At 36.4% G+C, this 22,162-nt stretch overlaps 2 protein-coding genes across 5 annotated transcripts in view; both read right to left on the bottom strand.

Moving 5' to 3' along the window:
- Positions 1–21,173, bottom strand: part of LOC144966119 (transient receptor potential cation channel subfamily M member 3-like) — a 135,969-nt gene extending 114,796 nt beyond the window's left edge. For 2 of the 4 annotated variants that reach the window (XM_078902220.1, XM_078902222.1), the window contains exons 1-8: positions 21,068–21,173; positions 19,675–19,809; positions 16,124–16,174; positions 15,276–15,407; positions 12,404–12,433; positions 6,327–6,497; positions 4,316–4,413; positions 563–791 (exon numbers count right to left, since the gene is read on the bottom strand). In XM_078902220.1, the coding sequence (XP_078758346.1) occupies positions 563–791; positions 4,316–4,413; positions 6,327–6,497; positions 12,404–12,433; positions 15,276–15,407; positions 16,124–16,174; positions 19,675–19,788 (825 nt within the window). In that variant the 5' untranslated portion in view covers positions 19,789–19,809; positions 21,068–21,173. The remainder of the gene's footprint in view (positions 1–562; positions 792–4,315; positions 4,414–6,326; positions 6,498–12,403; positions 12,434–15,275; positions 15,408–16,123; positions 16,175–19,674; positions 19,810–21,067) is intronic. The other 2 variants (XM_078902223.1, XM_078902221.1) reach the window with 1 other exon arrangement.
- Positions 21,148–22,162, bottom strand: part of LOC144964074 (transient receptor potential cation channel trpm-like) — a 173,295-nt gene continuing 172,280 nt past the window's right edge. Inside the window, exon 7 of the mRNA XM_078898014.1 lies at positions 21,148–21,219. Coding sequence (XP_078754140.1) covers positions 21,148–21,219 — 72 coding nt within the window. The remainder of the gene's footprint in view (positions 21,220–22,162) is intronic.

Genomic DNA, 22,162 nt, shown 5'->3' with positions numbered 1-22,162 from the left:
ACTACCTGGCCGTTAACAGCTTTGTCTCTGTCCAAAAAATGGTAATATCGCCTAACAGGCGTCATGTCCCATCCTAAATGGAGAGGGTTAACCAATTGTTCTGTCCTTTATCTAAGTATGTTCCATGGATAATGGATAACATCAACCTTGCTTACAGTCAACCATCAACCCTTCTGGTCTGGGGGTGTTGGCTTTAATGGGATTCCACTGTCATACCTTTAGGCTGTGTAATGTAAATGGTTGCTGCTCGAAACTCGAAGAAATAAATAATAATATGAAATTGAATGTAAGCTTCAATTTAATTACAAAAACAGATCAAATGAACGTTTTGGGTTTTCCCCTTTATCAACAAGACAGGATGAATGAAACATCACAGATGAATGAGATAATGTGGAAGTGGCGTGGTTAAGATCTTAACTACACCACCACCATATTATCTCATTCATCTGTGATGTTTCATTCATCCTGTTTTGTTGATAAAGGGGAAACCCGAAACGTTCATTTTGATCTTTTTTTGTAATTAAATTGAAGCTTACATTCAATTTCACATTATTATTCCTACCTTTAGGCTGGTATTTTTCCTCATACGAAGACCACCGATCCACAAGTCATTGAGAAGGACTTGGCAACAGGTGTGGGCGATGAACTGTCGGTGGTTGGCAATGACCGCAAGACCCAGACACGTCTGCTCGCTGAAGTTCTTGAGTTCATAGGTCAACAGTTGCTGGGTGTAATCGTCGTCAATTTTGTAGCAATGCTCCAACAGTTCCAAGGACAGTGTGAGGAACTCACTAAAGGGCACAGGATAATAAAGGGCACAGGATAATAAAGGGCACAAGATAATAAAGGGCACAGGATAATAAAGGGCACAGGATAATAAAGGGCACAGGATAATGATATATCATTATTTTTAAAATAACAACTTTAGCATATGTGTGCGTCCCTGACATAATCAGTCGCATGATGAAAATTTTTGTTTTGCGGTTTTTTTGTGTGTGCATTTTTGGAAAGCCCGATGTCTCCTGAGCATTTTAATCTTTATTTGAAGCAAATCGTGTGATTTTTCATGAAGTTATGGTCATATGCACGGGTTAGGGTGTGAACCCCTAATTTTGAGAAAATCGCTTCCAAAGTTGACAAGAGTTGAAATTAAGTATAATAATTGCCTTCATAAAAAAATCAAAATTAAATATTTAGGAGTAGAATTCAATTAAAATATTTCATCAATATGTAGAAAAACGTTTGATTTAATGATTTTTGATGAGAACTCATTTTCCATAAAAATTGACCTCTTGACTAAAATTGTCAATATCTCCATTTGAATCTTTTCACCATGGGACTGATCATCTCAAGGACGCCCACATATATATAGAGAGCAATATCTACTAAAAATGTTTAAAGCGCTTTACAGGCAGTCCCTAGCCAATAGTAACACTTAAAGATGTCGGACGAGAAATCACGCCTGTTAGGCGATATTACAACAATTTATTTTTCCAACAGAGAAAATGCCGCTATCGTCCAGCTACTCATTTTACACACCAGAGTACGGTGAGAGAATGTGAGCAAACGGCCTTTTCCAAGGACTCAACTATGCGCCGCTCAGAACCTTCTGATTCGGGAGGCAAGTGTCATACCACTATACTACATAGAGTAAATTTATCCACTATCCATGTACGGCTATGTGGTCTAGTGGTATGACATTCACTTCCGGATTGGAAGGTCCTGGGTTCAAGCCTTGCACTCGGTGCATAGTTGAGTCTTTGGAAAAGGATCTTTACTCACTTTCTCTCACCGTACTCAGGTGTAAAATGAGTTCCTGGCCGTTAACTGCGTTGTCTTTGTCCAAAAAATTGTAATATCGCCTAACAGGCGGCATGTCTCGTCCTACATGTTAAATGTTGCTGTTGACCAGGGACCCATTGTAAAGCGCTTTGAGCACATTTAGTGGATATTGCGCTAAAAGCTCAATTAAAAAATTTTTTTTTAATTTTTAAAATCTGGGGTTATATGTGTGTATTACATAATTATCATTACTCTACCCCTCCCCATGTAATAATAATAATAATAATAATAATAGACTCTTATAGAGCGCACGATATCCTCAACAATGAGGCTCTTGGTGCGTTAAATTACATGAACACAAAACAATATAGATAGTTCAAAGATGACGTCACTCAGGTCTTTGTTATTATTTTTTGCCATCCGCGTTTATGAGTAATGCTCACTGAGCTGTATTAACCTGACTATAAACATTCATGGATACACACAGTTTTGTGTGTTGGTCCGTTATACTTCCGGATGGCAATGTTATGAGCTTCTTAGCCAAGCGCATACTATCTGTAGAAAGTACATGACATCAAAAAAGGGATTTCTTGAACACAGACAATGATTTGGATTCTCGGATACTCTGTGGAATGAATGGTGTTCCATCCAGACGGACCAAAATAAGAAAAGGACCTTGTTCCCGCCTTTGTATGAATGTGTTTTAAAATATTTCCTATGTGATGAAGCAAAGAGTTAAAAATCCATAAGAAAAAATACCAAGAACAAAGTTTGCTGAGCGTGGTTTTGCATTTCCAGCTCCAATTGTATGGAATTCTTTACCACGTGAAATGTGAAAGTCTGCCAGTCTTCAAACGGCATCTAAAAACAAATCTTTTTCATTCTGCTTATCGTGATTCTATGTGAACTTCGAACAAGATGTGTGTGACTGTTGTAATGATTTTGTAGTCGAATGAATGAACATGTGTGATACCAAACAAACAAAAAAACTATTGTAAAGCACCTCTGAGCAATATTTGTGGATACTGGCGCTCTATCAAATAATAATAATAATAATAATAATAATAATAATAATAATAATAATAATAATAATAATAATAATAATAATAATAATAATAATAATAATAATAATAATAATAATAATTAAAATAATAATAATAATAATAATAATAATTATAATAATAATAATAATAATAATAATAATAATAATAATAATAATAATAATGAAGACAACCAAGATTACTAAATGACTGAAATATTGCCTTGCTTAGGGCGGACTAGATTTAGGTATTTATTAGCATAGTAAATGACTTGCTAGTTTTAAACCTAAGCGAAGTAAGTGACCAAAAAAATCGAATTTTATTAACGATTTCTACCCCCTGACTAGTTAGACTCTTGCCTAGAAGTGGGCGTTGTAAGGACAGTAACTAATTCCGCTATTTTGTTCTGGTAACACCACGCTCTCTAGTACGCAATGGCATGTAAGATACTAGCCTTCATAATTTCAACGCAAAAGATTTCCAAAGAGGAAATTAGCAACACATCCAATATAGATAATATTTCGTTCCGTTTAATATTTGAACTTAGTTTTCATTTTGCCATGATGAATCCAATCACGTGATATTGACTGTCTGATGAATCCAATCACGTGATATTGACTGTCTGATGAATCCAATCACGTGATATTGACTGTCTGATGAATCCAATCACGTGATATTGACTGTCTGATGAATCCAATCACGTGATATTGACTGTCTGATGAATCCAATCAAGTGATATTGACTGTCTGATGAATCCAATCACGTGATATTGACTGTCTGATGAATCCAATCATGTGATATTGACTGTCTGATGAATCCAATCACGTGATATTGACTGTCTGATGAATCCAATCACGTGATATTGACTGTCTGATGAATCCAATCACGTGATATTGACTGTCTGATGAATCCAATCACGTGATATTGACTGTCTGATGAATCCAATCACGTGATATTGACTGTCTGATGAATCCAATCACGTGATATTGACTGTCTGATGAATCCAATCACGTGATATTGACTGTCTGATGAATCCAATCACGTGATATTGACTGTCTAATGAATCAAATCACGTGATATTGACTGTCTGATGAATCCAATCACGTGATATTGACTGTCTAATGAATCAAATCACGTGATATTGACCGTCTGATGAATCCAATCACGTGATACTGACTGTCTGATGAATCGAATCACGTGATATTGACTGTCTGATGAATCAAATCACGTGATATTGACTGTCTGATGAATCAAATCACGTGATATTGACTGTCTGATGAATCAAATCACGTGATATTGACTGTCGACAGATAGGACGAGAATGATGTCTATGGTTGACTGTCAATTCTATTTTTAGGCCAATGATAACACGAAGGCACCTAGCCCTGTGTCTATTGATTGATACACAAAGGCTGACAGCAATGATGTTTATATCTTTCCCCCTCCCCTCCCCCTCCCCCCTTTATAATTTTATAAAAACAACCGTGACCTACTTGGCATAAGAACGGAACTCCTCGGACAATTCAATCTCCAGGTCATCTTGGTCGGCCTCTAGGGCCATACTCCGGTACAGCTTACCCGCCAAAAGGGCCTGTAGTGGAGAGAGAGAGAGAGAGAGAGAAGTTAAATTCAATAGACCATCAATCCATTTAAATCTCTTAAATCTCTGTGTAGCTATGTGGTCTTGTGGTATGACACTCGCTTTTGGATCGGAAGGTCCTGGGTTCGAGCCTCACTTGGCACATAGTTGAATCCTTGGAAAAGACTATTCACATTCTCTCACTGTACTCAGGTGTAAAATGAGTATCTGGCTGTTTACAGTGTTGTCTCTGTCCGAAAAATTGTAATATTGCCTAACAGGCATCATGTCAAGTCCTACATGTTAAGTGTTGCTGTTGGCCAGGGACCCCTTGTAAAGCGCTTTGAGCTCGTTTAGTGGACATTGCGCTATATAAAGGCTCAATTATTTTTTACAATCTAATGATTAGTCAAAATAATTTCATTACAGATCATTATAATGTGCTGAAATTACTTTAGTATGTTGCAAAAGCTGTAAAACCGTTAAAATCAAATACAAAACAGATGGTTTACAGAAAAGAATAAAAAAACACGGTAAGGAACTAAATGTATGCATCATTGTCTATTAGTTAACCATATCCATCAATTTTAATCCAAAATTTAATTTTAAAAATTCGTGAAGTCCCAGGTTTGAGAGTTTTTCACAAAATGAAGGTCATTATAATTGATAGATAAAGGAAGAATGAGTTTTCTAGCCAAGACTTAAAAGATATGTCTTATTACGGAGTACGGCAGAAGGATGGTTGGCAGCTCATGGAAAGAAGATTGCTTTTGTTGTTTGTTTTTAAGGGTTTTACAGCGTCTGCAACACATTTAGGTCATATCAGCACCAGTAAAAAGGAAGAAAATGGGATAGTAAAAAGTTCTAGAATTACAATTAAAGCACCCAAGAGAAAGTAAGACAAAGGGGAACTGGGAACAAATAGCGATCAGATGTAGATTCCAAGAGCATACCACCGTTGTACTTAGTTTGAGAACACCATAAGTTATAAGTCTCATCCGGACACAAGCACAAGATCCAACAAAGAGGAATACACTCAAATGCTTACATTATCAATTCAAAATAACAAACATAACAGAGAGATTATTTACGAGGAAAAACAATATCATCTCCCAAAACAATTATACAGTTGACTGTTTCCCTCCCAGCCAGGGCCAGGACAAAACCAAATAATCGCATTCCAATACAAAGACAGAAAGCATGTTGGAAAAAGAAGAAGAAGAAGAAGAAGAAGAAGAAGAAGAAGAAGAAGAAGAAGAAGAAGAAGAAGAAGAAGAAGAAGAAGAAGAAGAAGAAGAAAGAAGAAGAAGAAGAAGAAGAAGAAGAAGAAGAAGAAGAAGAAGAAGAAGAAGAAGAAGAAGAAGAAGAAGAAGAAGAAGAAGAAGAAGAAGAAGAAGAAGAAGAAGAAGAAGAAGAAAGAAGAAGAAGAAGAAGAAGAAGAAGAAGAAGAAGAAGAAGAAGAAGAAGAAGAAGAAGAAGAAAGAAGAAGAAGAAGAAGAAGAAAGAAGAAGAAGAAGAAGAAGAAGAAGAAGAAGAAGAAGAAGAAGAAGAGAAGAAGAAGAAGAAGAAGAAGAAGAAGAAGAAGAAGAAAGAAGAAGAAGAAGAAGAAAGAAGAAAAAAGAAGAAGAAGAAGAAGAAGAAGAAGAAGAAGAAGAAGAAGAAGAAGAAGAAGAGAAGAAAGAAGAAGAAGAAGAAGAAGAAGAAGAAGAAGAAGAAGAAGAAGAAGAAGAAGAAAAGAAGAAGAAGAAGAAGAAGAAGAAGAAGAAGAAGAAGAAGAAGAAGAAGAAGAAGAAGAGAAGAAGAAGAAGAAGAAGAAGAAGAAGAAGAAGAAGAAGAAGAAGAAGAAGAAGAAGAAGAAGAAGAAGAAGAAGAAGAAGAAGAAGAAGAAGAAGAAAAGAAAACAAGACAAATACATAAATAGAAACCTTGGCCAGGGCCTCCTCGCCGTGTTGCCACATAAACAAGGCCATCTTCTGTCTCTTCATAAGGACGGCCCATATCATGAGGTCGTGGAATGGGTAAGGGAACAGCTCCTCTGCTTGCTTGGTGTTGAACAGATGGGGGACCGATGTCACAATGTTTCCCACCGATGTACCCTGGGGGAAAAGATGGGAGGAAAACGTGTTGATGCTATGTGTTCAAGTAATAAATCTCACTAGCTCCGCCTGCCAGATCTGGTATATTATATCAACACACAAAACTAGTGTAACCTTGAACATTTATAGTTGGCTTGAGCGAATTTAGGGAGAACTAATCACCCAATTAACAGTGGCAAATAGCTGAATAATGTAATAACAAAATCTAGAGGTGCCCCCCCCCCCCACCTCTCTCTCTCTCTCTCTCTCTCTATCTATCTTTATCTATCTCTCTCTCTCACTCACTCCTTCCCTCCCTTGCACACACACACACACACCCACACACACACATTTTTACCTATAATGTTTTAACTATAATGCCAATGTAACATAACATATTTCCTTTCCTTATCTTGTTTACCTGGTACTGAAGAAGGCCACACAAAAAAAAAGGTCGAAACATCGTTTACTTCGTTTTGTATCTTTTATATAATAGTCATTTTTACTCCCTGTATTTTACTCAACTGAATGATGTCAAATCCATTCATTCATTGTCTATACGAAGTGGCTAGCCATACTTAAGTACGCCTAGACTGGCAGGCTAACCGTCATTAAGTACTCACCATATTTCCTTGGCGTTTTGTGTGAGATTGCAGATGGTATTCGGTGGCTATGCATTTTTATTTGTTACCCGGTGTGCTAAATCATTCACTCTATAACTGATTTTTACATAATATGAGCAAATTTGATTGATCGTGAATGTGCGGCTATAGCGCAAAGTCCACTAAATATGCTCAAAGCGCTTTACAAGGGGTCCCTGTCCAACAGCAACATTTAACATTCAGGACAAGACATGACATCTGTAAGGCGATATTATAATTTTTTCGGACAGAGACAACACTGTTAACGCCCAGGTACTCATTTTACACCTGAGTACAGTGAGAGAATGTGAGTAAAGAGCTTTTTCCAAGGGCTCAACTATGCGCCGAGTGAGGCTCGGACCCAGGACCTTCCGATCCGAAAGCGAGTGTCACACCACTAGACCACATAGCCGCACAAAAAATCCCCCCCAAAAAACAGCCTCGATTGAGCTGAAATTTTTGGGTTGATATTTTGTATTTTTCTTTGTCAAAAGTAGTTCCATCGACATGTGTACCAGTTCCCTAGAGTGAGTGAGTGAGTGAGTGAGTGCCTCCATCGACATGTGTACCAGTTCCCTAGAGTGAGTGAGTGAGTGAGTGCCTCACGTAGGTAACACATAACATCGAACTGACTACTCAAAAATAGCAGAAGACAAAAAAAATCATCAAATTTTGATTTGTTGCATATTTACAAAACTGGTATTATGTCGGCTTGAGCCATATACCAAAAAGTGATTTTTAATTTTAAATAATTGAAAATCGTACTTGATTTCTGTTATTACTGTAGACGACGACCGGTGTAACATAATATCATATCACCCCTAAAAATATTTTAAAATTTCAACACAAAGCAAAGTAATATACAATTTTACACTTGCTTTATTCTGTGCCACTATGTGGTCTAGTGGTATGACACTCGCTTTTGGAACCGACGGTCCTGGGTTCAGTCTCGCGCTCGGCGCATAGTTGAGTCCTTGGAAAAGGCTCTTTACTCACATTCTCTCACCATACTCAGGTGTAAAATGAGTACCTGGCCGTTAACAGGGTTGTCTTTATCCGAAAAATTGTAATATCACCTAACAGGCGTCATGTCCCGTCCTACATGTTAAATGTTGCTGTTGACCAGGGACCCCTTGTAAAGCGCCTTGAGCACATTTAGTGGATATTGCGCTATATAAAGCTCAATTTTTTTTTTTTGGAATGCCCGACAAACTCGTAGCGGTTGGGAACAAAGTTCGAATTTCAAAAAAGCAAGATTGTAAGAAATCTTCTATTCTAGCCCTCAATCGATACCGAATTCGTCATCTTTGACTAAATGACATCTTCAAAAACATTCAAATAATACTTCTTTTAAAAGAATCTGATTTTTAGTGAAATATAACAATTGATAATCTGACGTTACAAATTATCATTACTTATTTAGTGATAAATTTGGGATAATGTAGGATTTTTCATACCATCGTAAGTGTTAAAAATCAACGATTTATCTTAAAACTACGAATTATTTCTAGCTGTTTTATAAAATACATACAATATATATAACATGTTATAGTATATTTTATATACGACTGAAGTGACAAAACATCACTATATTATGTGAAAAGAATGACGAAATGTGAGATTATTGGGTTAAGGCTAGATTACAGTAGTATCTTCTCGTGAAATATAATCAGGTAGGTGAGTAAAAGATTTCTATTTAAAAAAACGTGACAACCAACACAGAAAAGAATTAAAAAGGATAAATAATCAAGCATTTCGATTATGGATTGATTAAATTAAAAGAAAAATGGATGTAGAAAGAAGAATGTGTTTAAAATACACAAGACAAGAAAAAACAAAATAAACTCGAGCTTTTATATAGTGTAATATCCACTAAATGTGCTCAAAGCACTTTACAAGGGGTCCCTGACCAACAGCAACACGTAACTTGTAGAATGAGACATGATGCCAGTAATGTGATATTACAACTTTTTCCGACAGAGACAACGCTGTTAACAGCCAGGTACCAGTACGGTGAGAGAATGTGAGTAAAGGGCCTTTTCCAAGGACTTAACGATGCGCCGAGCGAGGCTCGAACCCAGGACCTTCCGATCCAAAAACGAGTGTCATACCAATAGACCACATAGCCGCACATGATGACAAGAAACGCAATGACACTAAACCTCTCTGTAGAACCCATCACTATCACCACTTCTATCTAAAATGTTACCCAAAAAAGTAAACAATTGACTTTAAATCTAAAATATTACCCAAACAAATAAACAATTGACTTTTTGTTTTAACGGCGCTTTCGACACTATTTAGGTCATTTAAGCGCCCGTTTCTGTCTTTTATCAATTTTTATCAGCCTTGAGGGGCCACAGCTGCTCAAAACGTGTACTTTTGTAATAAAATCTTTATAAAATCATAATAGTTACATGTTTCTTATTTAAAAATATTTATTTACAATTTCTGCACTAATTCACATTCCTGCAGATACTTTAAAATTGTAAGCGGATCGACCGACTGGAACAGAGACTTCAAGTCCCTGTTTTCATAATGTTGTGACCTTATTTGTTCTAATTCTGTACATTCAATATAAAAATGTTGAACTGTGAGGTCACAGTTACATCTTCTGCAGAGGGGTTTTTCATCCCTCTCCAGAAGGAAACGGTGAGTGAGGGCAGTATGTCCGTGTCCGATCCGGAGTCGAAATATTTTGACCTCGTCTCTTCTTTTTAGCCCCGAGTTGGGTCTGGGGCCGAGGTCAGTTTTAATTTGTTTTAATTTGTTATGTACGTCTCGACTCCAGGATCGTTCCCATTCCTTAAAACGTTACCCAAACAAGTAAACCGTTGACTTTAAATCTAAAATGTTACCCATCGCCTCAAAATGGCATTATGTCAGTGAGAACGGTTTAGTTGGTGGTGAAAATTGAATTCAAAAGCATGGAATGTGAGAGTTTGGTCGACATTTCTTGTTTCATTAAAAAGATAAAATATAAATTCTTGTTGAATTAAAAAGTAAAACATCGCATCTTGGGCGGATCATTTTAAGTTTAAAGTCACCAATTGTCATCGTCTGTTTTACTCCAATAAATTGTCAGATTGAGATAGCGAGTCAGAAATCTTATTATAAAAAAAAAAAAAAAAACCCAAAAAACAAAAAAAAAACAAAGAACAACTTCAAAACCATGATTGAGCCCCCTAGAAAGTAGTTGAAACACACAAATGCAAATAGGCTATGAAAAAAGATATTATATATATACACACACACACACACACACAAACATTATATAAGTATTCTCACCGTTTATTTCGCTTATGAAATATAAGAGGTGAGGATACTAATATAATTCAAGCTCCTTAAATAGTCGAGCCCTCTATAGATTCGTGCACATCAATCAATATCTCATGTAATACATACATAATATAGAGAAATGTGAAGGTATACATAGACATTTACAAGTAAAACCTATAATTTGGAAGAAATTGTGGTTAGTAGGCAAACACAAGGCAATGCTTTAGTATTCAACCTGACAGAAATATGGAAAAGGATCATCAAGGCAGAAGACTACAAAAAGGCAAGAAAAAAAAAAAAAAAGGAAAAAAATAGATAAAAAATTGAGTTGAAAAAACACAAAAACTGTCGACACGCCATTTCCACAGAACCACAATGCATTGGAACATGGAACCCTTGCAACCACCAAACGTCCCAAAACGTACATTATGGTATCTGAAACATTTCTCATGTTATGCGATCAAAACTCTTTCTCTTTAATCGCAGTCTTCTCTTTCAAATATATTTATTATCAGTTCAGACAGTCAATAGGGAATGAGATTAGTGGAAGAGTAGCGTCCCTTGATTGGACGTCACAGGGGGAGAAGTTATTTGTAAACAAACCAACTACAAGCCAAGCGCTCCAAATAAAAATATTATTATTCATATTTCTGTACAAAAATGCATATCATAATCAACGTTATGCATTTTTGTACAGAAATATGAACAATAAATGTTGAATTTGGAGCGCTTGGCTTGTAGTTGGTTTGTTTACAAATAACTTCTCCACCGGTGACGTCCAATCAAGGGATGCTACTCTTCCGCTAATCTCATTCCCTATTGGAGCAGATAAGTCGTGACATCACATCATCTACTCTTCCAGTTCCAAAATCATTGGAAGTGTGTATGTAACCAGTCCTCCCGAGGACTAATAATGAATAGGTTACACATTGAAATCATAAGGTGGCATTATTACTATTTTAGTAGCAGGATGTATAGGCAGATTTTAAAGATTACGGGACGGAAAAAGAGCGAGGATGGATAATCATTATTGATGAAAAAAAAAACAAAAAAACTTGAGCTTTTATATAGCGCAATATCCACTAAACGTGCTCAAAGCGCTTTACAAGGGGTCCCTGGCCAACAGCAACACATAACATGTAGGACGAGACATGACGCCTGTCAGGCGATATTACAAATTTTTGGGACAGAGACAACGCTGTTAACGGCCAGGGACTCATTTTACACCTGAGTACGGTGAGAGAATGTGAGTAAAGAGCCTTCTCCAAGGACTCAACTATGCGCCGAGCGAGGCTCGAACCCAGGACCTTCCGATCCGAAAAAGCGAGTGTCATACCACTAGACCACATAGCCACAAGCATTTCATTTAGACTGGAAAATAAGATGTCATCACTCTGAAACCAGAAGATCATTTACACAAGGTATGTATGCATCCAGTCCTCTGGAAGAGTGGTTTTACACTTCCATTGAGATTGGAACCAGTTTTTTTTTCTGACATTGAAAAATAGAAAACGGTAAGGGCTGCCTGAAGCTGGTGATCGTAAAATACTAACGAAAGAGTGAAAATGGAAAGGCTTCGTATGGGAACAAAACAGACAATGGACGTTTTGGGTGCAAACCCTTCGTCAGCACAACAATACACAAATAAACGTGGACCCACGTTTATTTGTGTATTGTTGTGCTGATGGAGGGTTTGTACCCGAAACGTCCATTGTCTGTTTTGTTCCCATACGAAGCCTTTCCATTTTCACTATTTCGTTAGTATTTTCTGACATTACACTTCTGTTCCCTATTTCTGTTCTAACTTATTACAAGAAATAATTGAATCATTTTTATACGTTAATATAGGAAAATATAATACATATGACGCTTTTCTGGTTTCACAACTAAAAATGGCCACAACCAATATAATTATAATATAGAAAACGTTTGGGTTTGCAAGGCAGGTAGTGTGGCAGGGTGATATTAATATTGATGCAAGCAAACAAAATGACAAGGCAGAGTTACCTTCAAGCTACAGAGGGACATCTGAGTAAACTAAAGACAGAAAGATTTTCAAAATTCACAAAAAGGTTGAAATGTAAATCTAATTACTGATAGTCAGTCTTTCAAAAAACACCTTAAGAAGACAGAAATGTTTTCCAGAGCTTACGAATAGTTTCGCTCACAGAATACGCCATAAATTGTTGATCGTCATAATATAGTAGTGTGAGAACCATTAGAAGCTGTTGCCATAAATCTTATTTTAAATTTAAATTTATTTCATTCTAGTTTTAATCTTAAGTTCAGACTGACAATTTCCACTGTATAGCTGAATTTTTTTTTTGGTTGTAATTAATCAATTCAATTGAATTGTCTTTCGTTAGAATAGGTTACTAATGTTAGTGAGCGACTTGCTCAAGGCCACACAGCGCAGCGATGGGTGATCAAACTCTGTACCTTTCGGGTATGAAGCAAAGACCGTATCGCTGAGCCACGCTACCCTAGAAGAAGGCAGACTGTACAAGTTTTTGTTTTTTTCAAATCCTGTTTGATAATCGTATCCAGTATAAAAGGTAGCATCAAATTGTATGGAGTATAATGACAGAAAACCAAAGATTTCCCACAGAGAAAGAGTGCTGACAAAAACAGGTATTGCATCGACTACTGTGCTGGTACAAGGATGATGACACGATAAGACAGGACAAGGCAGTCGGGGCAACGAACATATCAAGGACGTCTGACTCAAACTCGCAAAGTGGGAGAGAGGTGATTATAAGAAATACATTCAACCCCCCCCCCCCCCCCCCCCCCCCAAATAAAAGTGGGAGATAGGTGATTATAAGAAATACATTCAAACCCGCCCCCCCCCCCCCCCCACCCCAAAAAAAAAACAAAAAAAAAACAACAACCCAAAAACAAGAAAAACAGTGGGGCTTCTGCAATAACATTTGTCATGTTGCTATGTGTGTTTAGATCATAAAGAACTGAACTTCGACTGGGGATCGAACCTCAGACTTTCTAATTACTGGTAATCTGAAGTTCATCTATTCGGATCAATGAGAAATCCCAAGTTATACAAAATGACTGTACGGACATTCTAAAAATAGACCTCTCTATCCCACTTGTCAACACCTAAAACTAACGTATTTTGTTTCCTTTTCCTAGTCATAAAAAGCCCCGATGTAATGATTGCAGTCAAAAGACCAATGATGAGAATATCTTTTAAATAGAGTCATATATTCTAAATTCAAAGATTATGAAAGCCTGTTCTTCATATAAACCGACCGACTCACTCTTGAATTATTATTGTCAATCTGTATTAAATTGTCAATTGTCAATCTGTATTGAATTGTCAATTGTCAATCTGTATTGAATTGTCAATTGTCAATCTGTATTGAATTGTCAATTGTCAATCTGTATTAAATTGTTAATTGTCAATCTGTATCAAATTGTTAATTGTCAATCTGTATTAAATTGACAATTGTCAATCTGTATTGAATTGTCAGTTGTCAATCTGTATTAAATTGTTAATTGTCAACCTGTATTAAATTGATAATTGTCAATCTGTATTAACTTGTCAATTGTCAATCTGTATTAACTTGTCAATTGTCAATCTGTATTAAATTGTCAATTGTCAATCTGTATTAAATTGTCAACTGTCAATCTGTATTAAATTGTCAACTGTCAATCTGTATTAAATTGCTAATTGTCAATCTGTATTAAATTGCTAATTGTCAATCTGTATTAAATTGTCAATTGTCAATCTGATTTAAATTGCTAATTGTCAATCTGTATTAAATTGTCAACTGTCAATCTGTATTAAATTGTCAATTGTCAATCTGTATTAAATTGTCAACTGTCAATCTGTATTAAATTGTCAATTGTCAATCTGTATTAAATTGTCAATTGTCAATCTGTATTAAATTGTCAATTGTCAATCAGTATTAAATTGTCAATCTGTATTAAATTGTCAATTGTCAATCTGTATTAAATTGTCAATTGTCAATCTGTATTAAATTGTTAATTGTCAATCAGTATTAAATTGTCAATTGTCAATCTGTATTAAATTGTCAATTGTCAATCAGTATTAAATTGTCAATCTGAAATTGTCAATTGTCAATCTGTATTAAATTGTTAATTGTCAATCTGTATTAAATTGTTAATTGTCAATCTGTATTAAAAGAAATGCTCATGCTGCTTTCCTGAGGGCTAAAGTCTCACGATATTTACAACATTGACATTTGTGACCGACATCTCAAAAATGGTACTATGTCAGGGTGACCCTGGTAACTAAAATAGAATTTTGGATTTTAAATCAACAAAAACGACAAAACTCGAGTCGGACAGTCAGAATAAATGCCTTTGTTGAGATGAGTGAGTTTTGTCTCCTCGTCTTCTTCTTATTATTATTGTTGTTGTTGTTGTTGCTGTTGTTATTGTTGTTCTTGCTGTTGTTATTGTTGTTGTTATTGTTTTTGTTGTCATTGTTGTTGTTGCTATTGTTTGTTGTTGCTGCTGTTACTGTTATTATTTCTGTTTTTATTGTTGATGCTGATGTTATTGGTGTTGTTATTGTTGCCTTTGTTATTGTTGTTGTTGCTGTTGTCATTGTTTGATATTGTTATCAACGTTTGTTGTTGTTGTCTCTAATCCAGAAGCCTTTGAGCTTGTGCTCTCCAGTCAAAAACAATGCAGTAGAAGGCGGAGGACTTTGATTCTAAAACTTTAAAAAACCCATAAATTTCCTGACTCCAAACCATTTCACGTTATATTCAACTACTCTTCAACTGGTTCAATTTGACATAATACCAGGTTGTCATGTCGGGTCACATTTTAGCTTGGGTTGAACGCTTGCTGTTGGATTATATGAAGTAGGTGTAAATGGAGGGGGACTTACATTTTGTTTGAGGGCATGGTATTTCTGTCTGAATCTCTTTCGGCAATAGTTGCACCTGAAGCCACCACCCATCAAGTGCTGGAGGACCAGTCCTATGTCAGGAAGGGTGTAGCAGTAACTGGATGGAACACTCTGGAATGGATAGGTGGATAGATGGATTGGATGGATGGATGGATTGGATGGATTGATGGATGTGTGGATGGATGGATGGATGGATGGATGGATTGATGGGTGGATGGATGGATGGATTGGATGGATGGATGGATGGATGGATGGATGGATGGATTGATGGATGGATGGGTGGATGGATGGATGGATTGGATGGATGGATGGATGGTTGGATGGATGGATTGATGGATGGATGGATGGATGGATGGGTGGATGGATGGAATGGATGGGTGGGTAGATGGATGGATGGATGGATGGATGGATGGATGGATGGATTGGATGGATGGATGGATGGATGGATGGATGAATGGATTTATTTATGGATGGATGGTAGGAGGATTAATTGATGGATGAACGTGTGGATGAATTGATTAATGGTGAGTTAGATGGATATATCGATCCCTGTCCCTTAGTGTGTGAAGTAAGTGCTCTACCAACTGATCTACCAGGACAAGGAAACAAGTATAACTCAACAAATGGCAAGAAAATCTTTTTTTTTTGTTGTTTTTTTTTTTGTCAACAATGAATGGCAAGTGAGTTACATTGCTTATTTAGCACGATAACAATAGTAATCAAACAACCGAATTGTTACAGCTTATCTAAGTTTAACTTTACAATGAAACATAATACTGCAAGGTCTGGAGACAAACACAGTCAGGCTTCTCCAGTTTTGTCCTTACCTTTTTCACATCTCGAACAAGGTACCTCAGTGTGTTGGATGGACCTTTCCTCTGGTGATATTATAAAAAAAAAGGGAAGAAATAATAAAAATAAATAAATAAATAATATAATGAATTTATATAATATAATGAATTTATATAGCGCCTAGTTCCAATTTAGAATTGCTCACTGGCGCTTTACATCAACACATCATGAATCATACACAAATATAGAACTGGCATGTTAAAAACCCCATAAATTCGATGATAACATAATATATTATAATAAAATATATACTAAGAGTCCAAATTATATGCCCTACAGAAAAGCTCAGTTTTTAACCGTTTTCTAAAGATATGTAGATTGTCACTATTTTTAGTTTCAATATTGATGGAGTTCCACAGTCGGGGGACATGGTGGTCAAAGGATTTCTCATGAAAAACTAACGATTTTGGGAATTCCCTTTAGATATTTAAATTAGCAGATCTTAAATTTCGACTGGGTTCATAAAGGTGGATACGTTCCTGAAGGTAAACAGGATCAGAATTGTTTAAGCAATTGAAAACATGGGTGAGTATTTTAAATTCAATTCTAAACTTTACAGCCAGCCAGTGTAGGTCCTCCAAAATAGGAGTGATATGCTCGCGATGTTTTGATAACGTTACCAATCGAGCTGCTTTGTTCTCTGTCTTTTGGAGTTGATTAATGACATTATTATCACAACCACAGAGCAAGCTATTGCAATAATCAAGGCGGCTAAAAACCAAAGAGACAACAAGAAGTTTAGTAGTATCAATATCAAGAAGCCTTCTAATAGCACCAATAGATCTAAGATAAAGATTGCAGGATCTAGTTACATTAGTGACATGGGCAGACATGTTTAATTTGGTATCAAATAAAACTCTTAAGTTTCTCACAGAATCTTTAGTGATGGGAATTACACAACCAGAAAGATTCAGGTTAAGCGTGGAAAGGTCCACGAGGCCCCGTATTGTAATTTGCAACACCTCTGTTTTGTTTTCATTTAACCAGAGTTTGTTGCAACACATCCAGTCACTAATCTCAGAGATACAATTTTCTGTATCCGTTATAACATTGAGATGATTGTCGATATTAATGGGAAACATTAATTGGGTGTCGTCTGCGTAAAAATGGTACTTAATAAAATATTTTGAGATTATGTTTTTTTTGTTTTGTTTGTTTGTTGCTTTAGGTCTCTTCCAACACAATTGAGGTTATATGAGAGACCGCTGAAACAAAAAAACAAGCAATCTAACAAAAATAGTACAAATGTAAATCAAAATCATAACCTAAAGATATCATAAGCTATATTATAAATAACCAAGAACAAACAGGCAGAAGATTTACAGGAAAAAAAAATATCCCCTGTCAAAAATACAATCACAAACCAAAGAAGCAGGATAGGCTAGTAAAGAGAAGAAGAAACGACATCACTATCGGATCGTACACCCATGCGAACATCATAGGTATATGATTCAAGGGTGATGCTCCCATCCAACCACCCGCTGAGATGATGTCATCTAATGGTCTGATATAGAGGGTGAATAAGGGAGGGTCCCATAACTGAACCCTGTGGTACACCAAAAGATAGGGGACAAGGAGAAGAGAAGTCATGTCGATTTACAGACACCGATTGAATTCTGTCAGAGAGGTAAGAAGAAAACCAGTCAAGAACAGTACCCCCAAATCCGTAAAGTGTCTTAAGTCTGTCAATTAAAAGAGTATGGTCTATTGTATCAAAAGCAGCACTAAGGTCGAGTAGTATGATAATAACATCATCATTTTTCTGACATAAATGATTTACTATATCATTGTGGATTTTAATAAGAGCAGTTCCAGTGCTGTGAAAAGAGCGATAAGCAGACTGAAATTTAGAGAACAAATTGTGTTCATTCAAAAACGTGTTAAGCCTGAAAGCAACAATTTTCTCAATTAGTTTAGACATAAATAAACAACAACAACAACAATAATAATGATAATAATATTAATAATAATAATAATAATAATAATAATAATAATAATAATAATAATAATAATAATAATAATAATAATAATATCATTACAACAACTACTAATACTACTACTAAAAAAAAATAATTAAAAATTAAGCTTTTATACAGGGGTCCCTGGCCAACAGCAACACATAACGCATAGGACTTGATATGACGCCTGTTAGGTGATAATATTACAATTTTTTCCGACAGAGAAAACGTTGTTAACGGCCAGGTACTCATTTTACACCTGAGTAATCAGTACACCTTAATAATAATAATAATAATAATAATAATAATAATAATAATAATAATAATAATAATAATAATAATAATAATAATAATAATAATAACAATAGTAAAATTAATCATCATCATCATCATAATAATAACAGTAATAATGTTTTTAAAAATGATAATAATATGATGATCTTATTGTCCAGAAATGGCAATTCATGACCAAATCAACATACAAAAACAAAACAAAAAACAAAACAAACAAAAAGCTTTTCACATAAATCATGATAATTAAACGAGACTTGAGAAAATCAAAATTTATCATAAGTAAAACAGAGCTGCCAACCCTTCACATTCCAAAAGTGGAATCAGAACGTCTGAAAAAAGGAATTGGAAACAAGAGATAGGAATTTAACCCTTTTAACCCCCCCCCCCCCCCTCCTCTCACAGCTCTCTTTTATTCTTACCATTATCATCATTTTTTTTTGAAAATCGGAATTTTAGGGACAATGGCGGAATAGGACAAAAAGGAAGAGTGAAAATAGGAATGATTCCGCCAAAAGTGGAAGGGTTGGCAGGTATGCGTAAAATGACCATTAACCCTCTCCTTACCACCCACAGGAAAATCGTCACATTCGTTACGATACAACCAACATTTTCCTTATTCATATTTCTTTTGTACATCATAACATTTAAAGAAAAATGAACAGTGTGTTGTAAAGCATATTTTGCTAAAGAAATGATGTATCGCAAGAACTTACTGCTTTTGTGTTTGAGTGATAAAAAGTATATTTCTGTGTTAGTTGGGTGTGAAGTTTGGGGGAAAATCCTGAAAATGGCTGGTAAGGATAGAGTTAACAGCTTGTTTTGGTATCCTTTGCATAGAAGTCTGATCCATTGTTGAGTATCGAGCATTGAAAACAATATTGTATGTAGAAGTTGATCATAATTATACTGGAAATATTTTATAAATCGCTCCTTTTATCAAAAAGGTTGAACACTTTTATTTATTCTCTCTCTCTCTCTCTCTCTCTCTCTCTCTCTCTCACACACACACACACACACACAAATACACATTTTCTCCCCCTCTCTCTCTCTCTCTCTCAAACACACACACACACACACACACACACACACACACACACACACACACACAAACATTTTCTCCCTTTCTCTCTCTCTTTAAAAATAAAATAGTTTACCTAGTTTATTAGTTATAATCGTTCAATAATTTTATTAAAAAAAGAAAAAGAACCAAAAAAAACCCCCCAAAAAACCCAAAACACCACTGGAAAAAGTAAAGATTGTCAATTTCTACTGACCGTATTGTAGAGCTCTTCCAGCCTGGGAATAGTGAGGAATGTGTGCATACTGACTCCATTCTCTAGTAACAGCTTGACAAAATCCACACGGTCGTTGATGAGGGCGTCCATCATGGCTACCTCCAAGGCCCCATCCTGCGTTACGTGACGTGTGTAGAGAAGGGAAATTTGGACTCAACAGAGTGTAGAAAAGGGAAATTTGGACGTTACGTGTGTAGAAAAGGGAAATTTGGACGTTACGTGTGTAGAAAAGGGAAATTTGGACGTTACGTGTGTAGAAAAGGGAAATTTGGACGTTACGTGTGTAGAAAAGGGAAATTTGGACGTTATGTGTGTAGAAAAGGGAAATTTGGACGTTACGTGTGTAGAAAAGGGAAATTTGGACTCAACCAATCCAGAAATGTCACGAGATCCATGAGAAACATTTAAAAATCACTACTAGAATCTATCAAGACAAAATTCTAAATATACATGGACTGTATTTTTTTCAACCCTTCGTTGTATGGATCAGAGTGTTGGCGCGTGACCAAAGCAGCTGCTGCTTCTACTGCTGCTACTACTACTACTACTACTACTACTACTACTACAGTACTACTACTACTACTACTACTACTACTACTACTACTACTACTACTACTTCTACTACCACTACTACTACTCCTACTACTATACTACACTACACTACTACCCATCTACTACTACTACTACTCTACTACTACTCTACACTACTACTACTACTACAACTACTACTAACTCTAAACTACTTACTACTACTACTACTACACTACACTACTACTAACTACTACTACTACTCACTCTACTACTACTACTTACTACTACTACTACTACTACTAACTACTACTACTACTACTACTACTACTACTACTACTACTACTACTACACACTACTCTACCTACTACTACTACACTACTACTACTACTACTACTACTACCATACTACTACTACTACTACTACTACTACTACTACTACTACTACTACTACTACTACTACTACACTACTACACTACTACACTACTACTACTACTACTACTACTACTACTATTACTACACCACACCACGACGACACACGACGACGACGACTGACGACAGACATACGACGACTGACTACACACGACGACACGACTACGACTGACGACGACGACACGACGACGACGAGGACGACGACGACGACGACGAGGAGAGGAGAGAGGAGAGAGAGGAGAGAGAGAGAGAAGGAGGAGGGAGAGGAGGGAGAGGAAGAGGAGGGAGGGAGGAGGAGGAGGAGGAGGAGGACGACGACGACGACGACTACTACTACTACTACTACTACTACTACTACTACTACTACTACTACTACTACTACTACTACTACTAACTAACTAACTACCACTAACCGGCCACTCCTGTCCATAGACAAATATGTGACTCCTGGCTATGTCCACTCTGTCCCAGGTCAGAGCTAGATTCAGCTGATCTATTGCATTGGCTGTCGTACCTGTTGGAAGACATGACCACAATAAGAATCAATGTGTTTCTTGTCATCAAACTAAGGAGCAGGCACATTTGTAAGATAAAGAACTGAACAAGTGTGTATGAAAGGTGCCAGACAAAGCAAGAAAGAACAATACAAGTAAAAAAAAAAACATCCCAAAAAGATCAGTCTACCTCGACTGGGGATCAAACCTCATACCTTCTGGTCACATGTGCTACCATTAACTGTCCTGATGTAGATTCATTTTATTATGTCTTGTATGTAAACATTAATGCCACACAATTCCCACTTTTATACATAATCTGCCGCCGCCCCCCCCCCCCCCCCCCCCAAAAAAAAGGCCATGGAACAACAAGAGATTATCCCAGTTTCAACAGGATTAAAAGGACATAAGCAATTGCTTGCTACCCTTTTGATAGAATACTGGTTTATCTTAAGAGTACTTTTCATGAAATCAAACAGACCCAGGAGGGCAGGTAAGTTGATAAAAAAAAAAAAATAGTCTCGAAAGCAAATTAGATTGATACTGTTCCCTTTGTAAATGAAGCGAGTGTTCTTCCAAATGATAGGTAATCAACCCCCCCCTCCCCACCCCCCTTAGTGTTTCCACTCTAAGAATTCAAAAATAATATCAGCGTTGCCAAATCAGGAGGCAAAAAAATTTACTGATCTTTTACACAAACAAACACATAGAGCGAGCGAACCACTTCTAAGGGCTGAACCCCCCACCGCTGAACCCCCCCCCCCCCCCCCCACCCCCCAAACCCCGTTTCGTTTAGCAAGTGATTTGGGAATAAACTGAGGGTTTATACATACTGAATACCGTAAATATTAGGAAAATTGGCAAGCTTGTATTATCAATCGGCCAGGCACATTAGCTTGATACTGTTCCCTTTGTAAATGAAGCGAGCGTTCTTCCTTCCAAATGTGAACGGTAATCAAACCCCCCCCCCTCCCTCAATGTTTCCACCCTAAGAATTGAATACAAAATTTATCA

The sequence above is a fragment of the Berghia stephanieae genome, chromosome 2 (assembly GCF_034508935.2).
Source record: "Berghia stephanieae isolate SIO BIC M18660-M18661 chromosome 2, UCSD_Bste_1.3, whole genome shotgun sequence".
Classification (NCBI taxonomy): Eukaryota; Metazoa; Mollusca; class Gastropoda; order Nudibranchia; family Aeolidiidae; genus Berghia; species Berghia stephanieae.
Note: the sequence above shows the minus strand (reverse complement) of the source record. Positions and strands in the feature narration are given on the sequence as shown.